Below are 13,134 nucleotides of genomic sequence, written 5' to 3'. Positions count from 1 at the left end.
CAGGTGAGTGCCTGTTTGGGGGTATCCCCTCCACCTCTGCGCCCCGTGATCGAAGTCAGGGACTGCGTCCACGTTAAACTACACTCAGCTCCGGGGCCCCTGAGAGCCGGAGCCTGCAGGTAGGGACCAGAGAACAGAGGTAGCTATGGTCTCCCTCCACTGCCCACTCTTCTACCCTTCATCACCCTGGCATCTGGTCCCCGGAATCGCTCATCCGATGCAGGTTTAGCTTGGTTTCTCACGGGGGACAAGGAACCCGAGCCTGGACACGTAACGGGTGCTTGCTGACTCAGACTCCCTGCCGCCACGCGCTCCAGGGAGCGAGCGTGGGCACAAGTTGGAAAGCGGGTGGGGTGGGTTAGGTGACTTTCCAGACTTTCCACCCACGGAGGCCGCTTCTCGTCTGTGTCCGGTGACAAACGCTTTAGAGGGTGGTTGAGAGGTTACGAAGTAACTGACTGCGTGGCTGTCACCGGCAAAGGCAGAGGGAAGTTAGCCATTCTAGGGAACGCTGGCCGCCTCTCCAGATCCCCTCTGTGCCCTCCCCCAGCCCCGGCCATGGACTCCGCGGCCGCCGCAGACCTGACGGACGTGCTGTGCGAGTTCGACGCGGTGCTGGCCGACTTCGCGTCGCCCTTCCACGAGCGCCACTTCCACTATGAGGAGCACCTGGAGCGCATGAAGCGGCGCAGCAGCGCCAGCGTCAGTGACAGCAGCGGCTTCAGCGACTCCGAGAGTAAGTGAAGCTCTGTTGAAGTCAGTAACCCTCAGGCTCAGGCTTCCCAGAGCTCTAGAGTCACCTGGGCTATCTGTAAACAGAGGCACGATGTCTGGGAGAAACTCAGACCTGAGGATCTGCACTGGCACGCCTGGAGAGTTGACTTTCTGAGTCTTTAGCCCAAGGTGTGCAGGGTGTGTGTGTGTGTGTGTGTGTGTGTGTGTGTGTGTGTGTGTGTGTGTGTGTTGGGTGGTGGTGGTGGTGGTCATTAAGGCATTCTTGGGGGAGAGAGGTATGGGGGGCGCTCTTAAAGAGCTGCGGGTCTACCTGTCATGCCAGGTGTGTATCATGGCAGGTGAGGCCTGAGGGTTTGAACTCCTGGGTGTCCAAAAAGGCCTTCCAACAGTTTTCCCGCCTTTCTCCTCGCTCTTCATTTTTTATTTTATTGAGATCTTCCCAAGGTGATCTATGTAGCTGAGGATGACCTCTAACCTCTGATCCTCCTCCTTCCTTGGGCTTCAGGGTGCTGGGATTACAGCGAAGTGCCACCACATTTAGGCACATCAGTTTAGGCAACGCTGGGGGGTCAGACCTAAGGCTTCTTGCATGCTAGGCAAAACACTAGACCAACAGCACCCTCCCTTTCCTTTTCCAGAATGGGTGTTGGGGGACTTGGGGACACGGGTGAGCACAATAATGAAACATTTATGAAACCCAATGATTTCATAAGCTGCTGGTTTTGGAATATTTGAAATAACTTCGTTCACTTTCCGCTGAGCTCCCAGGCTCTTTCGCCACTCCGGGCCCTTTTGAAACAATCTCCCGCTGGGCTGCTGAGTTCAAGTACAGGGTTTCGGGCATGCTCACCCTCCAGATTACCCAGAGAGGTTCATCCTAGTGACCTTTTCCACAATTCCTCTGTCCTAATAACCTTGGTAGAAAGAAAGGGGAGGTGAGGGAGGGAGGGAAAGAGAGATGGTTTTCAGTAACTCAAGTGACCTGCAAGAACAGTAAGTGTAGTGACTTTTTATTATTACATAATTGTTTTCAAATCTTGGCTTATTCACTGTTTTTCAATGTGAACTTTAAATTCTGTTTGTACATGTGCCCTTGGTCCCTAGATACAGGCTCAGATATCACCAATTGTGCTGTCCCCGATTCTGGGAGTAAAAGTCATATTGTTGTTTTGAAATCTAGAAAGTTCTTCCTTTGTAACTGGGTGAAGGTTCTGAGCCAGAGCTGTCCTCAGAAGGGATAATGTTTGACATCCTGGTCAGGATTTGAATCTGAAACCCAAGCTACAGTTTGATTTTCCTTAGCAGCCTGCAGAGATCGCCAGGTGACATAGGAGGTGATGGGGGATGGAAGAGGGCTGGTGACCTGTTTATTTCCATTTAGAACTTTTGTGTTTTGATGCCAATGACCTGGTCACTTGTTCTCAGCCTTCAAGTGAAGCCTTACTTTGGAAATTTGTCTCCATAGCTGTGGTGTAACTTGAATATATCTCCTTCCACTGGCACAAGGAACAAAGTTTTCATCGTGTATAAATTCTCTTCTCCACAGAAGAGAAGGCTAGGTCTGTCTCTGCTGCTCTGTAGTCAAGGACAGCTCCTTGCTAAGCCACAGCCTCAATCTAGATTAGAGTCTGAACCTGTGCAGTGACAGTGGACAGCACCCACCAGGTAGTTCTGCCAGGAGGGGTTTTGGATCCAGGGTGTGTTTTTAGGAGTCTTAAAAGAGAATTCACTACAGACAGTTTCTTAACAGTTTGGGAGAGAGTTGATAGAATTTGCAGTTTTCTTAGGCATATCTCTGTGTATTGTTGTTACCTTAAGCTTTTACTGTGGTGGTTAGAGAAGTAACGGGAAGGATCTAAGAAAGCACAGATGAGCTTGGTCTTCGCTGTCAATTCGGTTTGTTCCCTGTGTGCTTAGAAATTGTCTTGGTGGGATTTGTGTGCATCTAAGTAATGCTTTCTTAAGGACACAGAATATGCATGTCTTAATTATCTCCAGGAACGGAGTGCAGACATTCCTAATAATCGTCTGTTTGTTTGGTGGAAGTGAATGTTTGGGAGGGGTACAGCCCACTGAAACTTAGCTCTCCTGAGAGGGCCAGTCAGGTTTATCATGGTGGCTGCAGCAGCTAGCTTACTTTTAGCAAGCCCTCCCTGGAGTTGCTATGGTTGTAACGTGTTAGCTCTTGTTATCAGCCATCTCTGGCTGTTCTTTGAATGTTATCACACAAAATCTTTACCACAGTCCTACAAGTTAGCCACTTTTATCTTCATTAGTTTTGTTGATAAAATAACAGAACTCAGACTGGCCATCTATGGCCTTGCTCTGTCTTCATGTAAGGTTGGCTAACATGTGAGCCAGAACTTGGGAGTAGCCCGGCATTCCCTCAAGCTCAGATCATGTATCTTTTTATATATGGTATTGCAGGTCTTCTTCAAGGCTTTCAGGATCAAAGGTCTGTGGACCTAGATGATGAACAGTCCTGATTTTTGAAAAATACTTTTCTTTCCTCATTAAAAAAAAAAAAAAAAAAAAAGGAAAAAAACCAGGTTGTGGGACTGGAGTGATGACTCAGAGGTTAAAGACAGGTCTTGCTTTTCAAAAGGACCAGACTTTGGTTCCTAACACCTGTGTTGACAACTCACAACTGCCCTGCCTGGAACTCTAGCTCCAGGATCTGACACCTTTGGCCTCCAGGGGCACCACTCAAACACATAGGCACACACATTCACACTGGGGATAAGGGAAAATGGGTTTTAAAAAGGGCTGTGTCTCTCCTATAGCACTCTTTGAGGAACAGGTTTAAGATTCTCAGTAAAAGGGCAGTGCAATTGGGAGCTAGAAAAGCAGTCTTCAGGCTTCAGCCTTTGGGATGCTGTAGAAGTTGAATATCTTTGGGTTTATTTATTTATTTATTTATTTATGTTATTTCAAGTCTGGGTCTTACTATGTAGCTCTGGCTATCCTGGAACTCACTATGTAAACCAGGCTGGCCTCAGACTCACAGAGATCCAGGTGATAGGCTTAAAAGTGTGCGCCACCATCCAGCTCTTTTTCAGTACTTTTTTAAAAAAAAAAGTACAGCATGAGTCTTTAAGTGGGTTTAACAAAATCTTCACTCATTCTACCCCAATTTTTGACCCATGTCTTAATTGTATGCTTCTACTGGTTGACTTTGTAAATGGTTTATTATATTATTATTATTGATTTAAGGCTTTAAAGATGAAACCAAGGTGCGATTCTTATATATTGGAGTCCCACATAAGTCATCCCATGAGAGGGCAAGTGCGCTGCTGTTTAGTAGGGAAGGTCTGAGGTCTGCTGTCCGTGCTGTAGCTGAGGAGACTGTAGATGTTTGGGGAGAATAAGGAACTGGGTGGGTTCTTTAGCATAGCAAGGCTTAGAACATCTACATAGCTTTGCTTAGAATATTCTGGTCTGGTCCTGAGAGAGAAGGCCTTAGGGATCCTCTAAACCAGAATGACAGTTACCAAGCCGGTAGCTAATGGAGCTGAGGCATCAGGCGTTTAAACCTGTCAAGATGTGAGAGGGTGAGGCCAGGTAGGAGTCCTCCAGACACCTGGTACCATGCTAGGAACTGAGTGAGTGACGGGTCTTATTCTCTGATACCTGGCAAACCATCTTAGAGGGTCAGGACCATTCCAGAGGGTAGCTGGGGCACAATGATCAAACAGAGACCCAGGATTCTTTGTCACAGTGCCACGCTTCACTGAAGCTGTCAGAATTTAGAATTGGAGGAGAAGAAAGGCCCCCCTCATGCCTGCCATTCCCTGTGGGAACAGTGCCACAGACCCAGGGCTTCCTTTCTCTTGGTTAATTACTGTAGTTCACTTGCTACAGATGTGTGGGACTGTTCTATATTTACAGGCGCTCCGGGCAAGGCTCACTGTCTGTGGTTTTACTTTTCTCTGGGGTAGCATGTGTCAGTTCTAACCCTAAATTACCTTTCTCCCAACCCCCCAAACTAAAATAAAAAAAATCTATATCTTTCTTTTAAACAAAGCTTCTGTTTGTATTATGGAATTTCTTATACTTGGTGGGCATACCTAAAGTTAAGGGCTGTGTATGTAATATGCTTTTGTTTATTTTTTTGATAGTCCCTTAGGAAACCCCAGTCCCAGAATTTGAGACTTCAATGCATTACATGAATCAGGAATTTAAAGGATATTTGTAGTGGGGATTTGATTCTAGAGAGGTGGGCCTTCAAGGCAGTCTAAAGTAGATGCTTTAAGGTCTACCTTCCCACATATAAAGGTTTCTCAGATCATTACTGGCTCCCTTGATCATGACAACACCAGATAGTGGGGTGGGACAGCAATACATGTCTGTGCTATCAGCCAGAGACACACTGCTTCATTTTATCAGACTGGCTGAATATTATTTTTGCAAGAACTAGAGTTCTAAGGGAGTGAACACAGCAGGAGGCTGAACCTGGCTTACCTATTCATCTACCATAAACTGTAGATTCTGTTCATGCAGGCTTCTTAGTAATAGCTTGTTTGGGGGAAATACTGGGTAAAGAAGTTCAGTGTCTGGGTATCTCTGGATTCTTGATTAATTACCTCTGAAGAGAGAAACTTTTTTTTTTAAATGCTATAATCTGAAAATAGTGGGTAGTCAGGGTTCAGAATCTTGACTCTTTTTCTTTCAGTGATGATGTCCTCCTTCCTGGACCTGCTGGTCTCTATTTTTCTAGGAACTCGAAAATCAAATCATTATGCAGCCACAGCATCATATACAGAATGTGTAGGTTGTCACTGCCTGTCCCATGGCCTGTGCTCCCCGTCCTCTCTACAGCGGCATGGCTACAGGTACTTAGGGTCAAACAAAGTAGAACCTAGAGTTGGCCCAGGGCTTATGGAAACATGGAAAGCAGGTAGAACCATGGTGAAGTAATGAGCTGACAGGACATGAAAGAGAGAGAGAGAGAGAGAGAGAGAGAGAGAGAGAGAGAGAGAGAGAGAGAATGTGGTGTGTGCGTGCGTGCGTGCGTGCGTGTGTGTGTGTGTGTGTGTGTGTGGTGTGGTGTGTGAGGGGCCGGGGCAGGGAGAAGGGAAGTGAACACAGGCCATGTCGACCTGACTCTGTATGTATGGGTTATATAGATGCTGTATTTTCTCCCCTCTTCCTCCCTCACTGTGAGAGGCAATGAGGCAAACATGGAGCAGACAGCCTGGCTTACAACTGAATTGATTTGTCATGTCAAAATCAGATTCTGCCTCTATTTCCTGACCTTGAAGGAAATGAGTAGGTTAAGGAATTTATCACATGGACTAGATTTTGAAGGCTCAAAGGCAAGCCAGGATGGTCCCCTGAGACTATGGCTTCTTCCCCACAGCCTCTCCATACTGTCAGGGATGAGGCCTTCCTTACTTCTCCGTGGATGTTCTTTACTCTAACGTTCTCTTTTGTAATGGCTTTTTCCATGTTGAGGTTATTGCCTCTTTAAACAGCCAATAGTAGTCGGCTCAATTGTTTAGAAGGTGAACCAGCCTGATTATATGTGGATGTGAAGCTTCTGGAGGTTTGGAGCTGAACCGAAATGAAGTTCAAAGCTAGGGCAGGACTGTGGTGTGTGCAGGGAGAGGTGGAATGAGGTGTGGTATTGAAAGTGTCTCTTAAGTGCCAGCTGTTCTGAGAGATAGAGAGCGGGGAGCGGGGGCGGCCTTTAAGCTCTGGGTTAGTGAGTCTCAGAGCCAGAACTCTGGTCTAAGGATGGGACGATGTTCTTGGATGCCTTTAAGAGACAAGGATAAAGTGGCAAGGGCTTGGTATTCTCTCCTGGCTTATAGCCGGCTTCCTCTGGGTCTCTCTGTGGCTTTTTTTTTTTTTTTTTTTTTTTGGCCACCAAAGATGACTCTCTCTTCTCTTCATATGTTTCTCAGTCTGTATCTGTGGTGATCCCCCCTGGTGATTGATAGAGATAGCAGTGATGCTCTCCAGTCAGAGATAGCAGGGATCTGCAACGGATGTGAGCGGTGTACTTTCCTGTGTGCAGGGGATGGGGTTTCGACCACTGCTGCTGCTGCTCTACAGGTGGACTCAGATGGGGGGAAAAAACAAGCAGAAGGGCTTCCAAGTCAAATTCTAGAGAGTTCCAACATCCTAAGAAGATGGGCACAACGTGTCCCATTGTCAAGTACACTTGGGAAGTAGGGCTGAGGCCAGACATGTACACCGGAAGTAGTAGTCTCAGAGGGAGAAATCGGTGGTGTTCCTGGTGTTACCAGAACACAGTTGGTCTCACATTTCAAGGACCAGCATTCTGGGTGTGGGAAGTGGGAGTGAGTTATAAAGTTTTTTTGGAGGGGAAGTATGGTTTTAAGGTTCAGTGTTGAAAATCTCAGTATGGGTTTGTCATCAAAGCCCTGAAAAATGACCATGGTCCTTTAAGGTAATCTAGGCTACAACTCTTAAAGGAAGGAAAGATTATGAGGGCTGCTCATGAGGATCTTCTGGACATGTTTGGAAAAAGTGGGGGAGGTGGAGCCAGAAAAGATGACAAGAAGGTGGTTGGAAGGCAGAGGAAACAAGACAACTTGAGGAGACGTGGCAGCCTTTGAGGGAAAGAGCCCAATTCTCACAGGACTAGAAACTTCTTTCGGAAGCCTGATTTTCTTTCATTCTGAGCACATTAACAAATAATTTAGACAAGTTCATTTTGTGTTGATGGAACTAGAGCAAGATGTGTTTCCTCTCCCTGAATACAGGGAAACGGCTTGAAGGACAGGAGCCTCCGGGTGAGCAGGGGCCTGGGCAGGCTCTCCTCAGCTGCTCACCCCCGGGGCCTTTCCAGAGCACCTGCAGTACCCTGGCTGGCTTTGCTTTCCTTTCGATTTTAACCAGAAAACTGGCTTCCTCTCCACCACCTCTGGGGCCACATCCTGCTTCCGTTAACCTCTGTCTTAGAGCGTCCCTGTCACATTCTCAGAGCAGGGCTGGCTTCCTCCTTCTCGACAGGACTTAGAATCTCAGAACTGGGAGAGCCTGGAAGGATTGTCCAGTCCACCTATCTTATTGATGGGTAAATTGAGGCCCAGAATATGCCCTCTTTCAGCACCGTTGAGCTTGCAGTAGCTGGTCCTGGTGCAGCCTGGCAGGGACTCTGCTGACTGCTGCTTTGACATTTGGGGTGTAAGAATAGGAGGAACTGTGAAGTCCTTTGATTGTAATGGATGAACAGACAAGAACAAAAACAATCTTTGTTTTGGACAGTACAGGAGTGCAGAATCTTGGGAACTATGTGATCAAGACTCAGGAGCAAGGAAAGGAAATTAATTCGATATAGGGCCCAACATTGTGCTTATATTTGGAAAGTGTTTAGAAGGAAGAGAATATTTTTCATGAAAAACGATCCTACATTTTGATTGTTTAAATTTGACTTATGTGTATGAGTGTTATGCCCCACATGTATGTATCACTTGTATTCTTGGTGCCTGGGGAGACCAGGAAAGGACATTAGATTGCGAGAGCTGTAGTTACAGATTGTTGGGAGCTGCTAGGTTGGTAATGGGAATTGAACCCATGTCCTCTGGAAAAGCAGCTAGCTCTTAACTGATGAGTCATCTCTTTAGTCCTTACTCCCTATTTTTTTTAAAAAAAACAAAACAAAACAAAAACAAAACAAAAAACAGAGCCTCATGTATTTCTGGTGTCAGGATGGCCTCAAAGTCCGTATGTAGCTAAGGATGACCTTGAATTTCTGATCTTCCTATTTCTACCTCCAGAGTGCTGGGATCACCGGTGTGCCACTGACTGGTGTGCCACTGACTGGTGTGCCACTGACTGGTGTGCCACTGATACAGTCCAGGGCTCCTGCTCAGGTTTGTTTTCTCTACCAGTTAAAGCATTGAAAGGCAGGAAAAATCTTGACTGCAGCAGGAGCCGCAGAGACCTCTCAAATCCTGCAAACAGGAGCAGACAGAATTAGCACTTGAAGAATGGTGGTTTTGGGGGGTGAGGAAACACTTACATGTGTCAGACACACAGAAAAAGACCCTCTCTAGAACAGAAGCTGGGTTATTATTATTATTTTTTTAAGACTACAGAGTTTCCTCCCCTAATTTAGGGCTGGTCGGTTTGAAGGATAGGATAGGTGGTTGGCCCACAGCTGTTGTGTAACCTGTCCTGATCCACACTTGAACTTGTTGAGCCAGTCCTTCAGCAGAGAGCCTGAGGGTGGGAGACAAAAGCCTACAAGACCTTTGGCTTAAACTGCCAGGCTTTTGTTTCAAGTCAGGAAGCTGAGGAAGAAGCCTGCCATCTTGGGAGTTCTCTACCTTTATTATCTAACCATGGCCCTCTGCCTATCTGTCTGCCTACAAGGGAGTCTGTCTAACTCCTAGTCTTTCACCACTGTGCCTAATTTATGTGGTGCTGGAGACTGAACCCAGGGCCAGGCCTTCTGGACAAGCACCCTACCAACCAGGCAATGTCATATTCCATCCCTCATCCCATCAGCCAGGGTCTGGCCAGTAGACTCCTGGGTATAAGAGGTCTGGTCCTCTTAATTGGTTTTTGCTTTTTTTTTTTTTAAAGAGGCACAGAGGTTGCCAGTGGACTTGACTGGATGCACAGACACATTTCCTTGCCTAACATCATTTAGGAGCCTAAATTGGGAACTGGACTGCTTTTTAAAATATAGATCTGTAACATCTGATTCTTTGGAAGATTAACTACTGGGTACTGTAGACAGACTGACAAGCGTGTGGTTTGGTGAATCCAGCTCCTAATGAATATGGCTTCCTTCCTCAAAAGGTGCAGACTCACTGTACAGGGACAGCTTCACCTTCAGTGACGAGAAGCTGAATTCTCCAACAGACTCCACTCCAGCTCTCCTGTCCTCCGCTGTCACTCCTCGGAAAGGTGACCTCACCAAATAACTGGACTGTTTCTCTTTTCCCCACCCCCACCCCACCCCCTCCTCAGCGAGGCTTTCCCTTTCGCAGCACACAAAGCAAAGAGATGAGACCAAGGGTCTGGGTGGCAGAGTGCACAGTGAGCGAGCTGTTCCGTGGGATTTGGGCTGCATGTCTTGTGGCAGAAGGGCGTGCCCCTCATTGTCCTCCCAGACTTGGTTCCAGAAGATACAACTCAGCCATTTGGCTTTGCAACAATGAGAAGATTCTTTTTAAATTTCATTAACTATTTACCCCAGGGCTTTTGGGTGACAAAATTTAGCAGAATGATCTAACATGGGGCTATTGAGTTGGCTCAGTGTGGGAAAGGGTGCTTGCTGCCGAGCCCAAGAAGCTGAGTTTGATCTCTGGAACCTCCTTGGTGGAGATCCTCTGATCCCCACATGTATACATACATACATACATACATACATACATACATACACACACACACATGTACCAATATATTTTTAAAGAATAAGATGGACATGATTCAAAGCAACAGCTCCATCTTCTCTCTGTTTAGGTACTAACGGACTAAAGAGGGGTTAACGTTTCATGAACGTGGTTCTTAGTTTTCGGAACCTGCCAAGTCTCACCAGCCAGAGAGCTGAATGTTCTGTTACATTGGACAGGAGCCCTTTTGAGAACAAAAGGAAGTTACCCCCTCCAAGGAAAGTTGAACTTGCTGAAAATAGTTGCAAAAGACAATAAAAATGGAGCCAACTCTTAAAGAGATGTGAAGATTCCACCACTTGTCTCCATGTGGCATTCAAATAGAATTTCTTTCTTTCTTGAAAGAGATATTTTTAAATTCCCTTCTCAACGCAAATGTTGGCAGCCACGGGGGATTCGGCCGTTGTGCAGCTCCGATCTGTAATGGATCTGTGCACTCCAGGGAGAGCGAAGTCTAGAGAATGGCTTAAACACTGCTCAGATCTGCTTCTAATCCTCCAGAGGTAGCGATTACAGAAGCAGAAAAGGCCCTTGTGGCGAGTGGACTTGAAAGCTAAGAACGAAGATCTGTTGTAGGCAGCAAGGGAGACTAAGAATAATATTTGCAATGTATTCCAAGGAAAGCATGAATGACAAACTATACAGGAGAAAGTAAAATACCTACGGAAAGTGTATGTCTCTGGCTGCAGAGGCAGCAGTGTCTAGACAGAAGCTCTGTGCTACTCTGGACATGTCAAGTAAGGCTGTCACGTTCTGTGTTCCACTTTGACAAGAAACAGCAGTAGTTTTACACTCACATCACATTGGAGGAGCACAGTACTATCCTCCAGTAACATCACAATTTGCCATCCCCCACCCCCTTTTACAACACTGAGAGACCGATCTTCCAGGTTAGGGTGGTGGGTGGGGTGGTGGCTGAGGGCCTAGAGAACTACAGGAGGAACATCCAGGCTAGCCTCCAGTCAGTTGCTGTGTTGAAAGTAAATGTGGAACAGACACTAAGGTCTGGTGTGGGGCACACTCCCATGAGGTCTCTGAAGATAACAGTTTCCATAATCCCTGGGAAAAATCCCCCATCAGCTATGTCGGAGAGGGAAGCTGAATCCTTTTCTGTTTTGCAGCCAAATTAGGTGACACTAAAGAGCTCGAAGACTTCATTGCCGATCTGGACAGAACCTTAGCAAGTGAGTACTTGTTTGATGCTTAAAACATCACGGGGGCAGAGCACTGAGCCACACCTTTGATAATGTGCTCTGATGTTTCCCAGCTTGCCCCGGGGGTAGGAAGTTATGCCACAAGGCTGCTCGAGGTACTGCAGCAGGATCTCATTGGCTCAGTTTGGAGGATAAACCTGCAGAAGTGTAGCTGAGTTGCTTTCCCAGTATGCAGGCAGGTCAGCAGTGCACAAGGACATGTTTAGAAAATGGCGAGAGCTTTGCTGATGTCCACAGTGGATTCCAGTTCTGAGAGAAGAAGGCTGAGTGGTCACATATGCCTTCCTCCAGCAAGCCACAAGTCTGGTCTGCTCAGAGTAATTTTCCCGGGTTTGGCGTAGGAGCCTGGGTGAGAGGTCTGACCCATGTCAACTCGCCAGCCAGATTCAGTATATGCTTCTCATTTGGGAATTTCACTGTCATTGTCCATTTTGTGTAACCCAGTCCCCCAAATGGAAAACTTCAAATCAAAGTTGCAATGGGGGTAAGGTGGGGACCTGTGTTAGAGGAAGGAACTGCCACACCATCTGTATGCTCTACTTCAAAAGGACAAGATTGCAGGAGGGAGAAGGACCAGCCCCAACCTGCAGGGTTGCTGGTGTTAGCATTTCTCATTGGGGGACTTGCTAAGCCTTGGAGAATTTGTGTTCTGGCTTCTTAATTACTTAGTGAAAGTGATCTTTTTTTTTTTTTTTCTGCAAGGAGTATTCTATGTTTTTACTCTGCCAAATAGGTAAAAATCTAAAACATCAGACCCAATAGCTAAGTTTAGAATAGCCTGTTTAAAATAGCCGTGTTCTTAACACTCTCGTTCTATATTTGCCTGATGGTTTTATTGCCCCCTTTGCTCCATCCTACATCAGAAGACACAGGCCTGTTTTGACAGAGATTATCCTAATTGCAGCACAATTTGTAATCAGTCCATGCAACACGCCTGTCTACTTTATGCAAATTGCAGCTGGCCTCCTAGTCAGTCCAGTTCACCAGCCATACATTGCACGGGAAGCCTGCCATTAACTTCTGCTTTTGATGCCCGTCTGAGACTATGTGATGTGGTTAAGCATGGGAGTTGTGAACCTCTGGCAGGGATAACTTATTCTATGTCCTCTTTTCAGGTATGTGAAGCAAGGAGTCTGGGGTCCTTATGCCACAAGAGTGAAACTCCAGAAGGCTCCCAGGACCTGGCAAAATCAGCTACTAGAATCTGCTGTGGGAGAGGGCAGAGCCGAGGCTCCTGCCATCTGGCCATTCTTGGTTCACCATAACATTAGCCATTGGGTCCATCTCTTGGCAGTTCAGACAGTGAAGCTGACTTTGTTTACCTACCTGTACCATATTCAAGAGATGATCTATCTAATGTGTTTTTACTCCTTAAACATAACTCTTCTATAATTTAAGATGCTTCTATGGAAATATTTGTAATTACTTATATATAGTTGGAGGTCATAATAAGCTTTCCCATCATAATATATTTTTGTATACAAATAAAATTTAAGCTGGGATCTGTACTTTGAAGGCTGTCTTATTTCTGTCAACATATTTTCATTCAGTAGTTTCCTAGTGGGATGACTGGCTTCTGGAGTCCTAGTGAGAGTCCCATGTGGCGTGCTAACGTGGACTCCTTACATTCTTAAAACCTTTTCTTTGTGGGGCTGGAGAGAAGGCTCAGTGGTTAATAGCACTAGCTGCTCTTCTATAGGAGTTGAGTTCAATGCCCAGAACCTACATACACTCTCACACCTCTCATACACTCCAGTGCCAGGGGATATGACATCGTCTTCTGGCTTCCTCTGGCACTGCAGGCATGTGGT

General features: G+C 46.3%; 1 protein-coding gene across 1 annotated transcript; it reads left to right on the top strand.

Moving 5' to 3' along the window:
• The first annotated feature begins 556 nt into the window (after positions 1 to 556).
• On the top strand, positions 557 to 12,838 carry Rgcc (regulator of cell cycle). Its single transcript, XM_028752724.1, has 4 exons — positions 557 to 736; positions 9,514 to 9,621; positions 11,231 to 11,293; positions 12,439 to 12,838. The coding sequence occupies exons 1-4, from the start codon at positions 559 to 561 to the stop codon at positions 12,444 to 12,446; spliced, it is 357 nt and encodes a 118-aa protein (XP_028608557.1). The 5' UTR covers positions 557 to 558; the 3' UTR covers positions 12,447 to 12,838.
• The last annotated feature ends 296 nt before the right edge of the window (positions 12,839 to 13,134 follow it).

The sequence above is a fragment of the Grammomys surdaster genome, unplaced genomic scaffold (genome assembly GCF_004785775.1).
Source record: "Grammomys surdaster isolate TR1022 unplaced genomic scaffold, NIH_TR_1.0 125934, whole genome shotgun sequence".
NCBI classification, from domain to species: domain Eukaryota; kingdom Metazoa; phylum Chordata; class Mammalia; order Rodentia; family Muridae; genus Grammomys; species Grammomys surdaster.
Note: the sequence above shows the minus strand (reverse complement) of the source record. Positions and strands in the feature narration are given on the sequence as shown.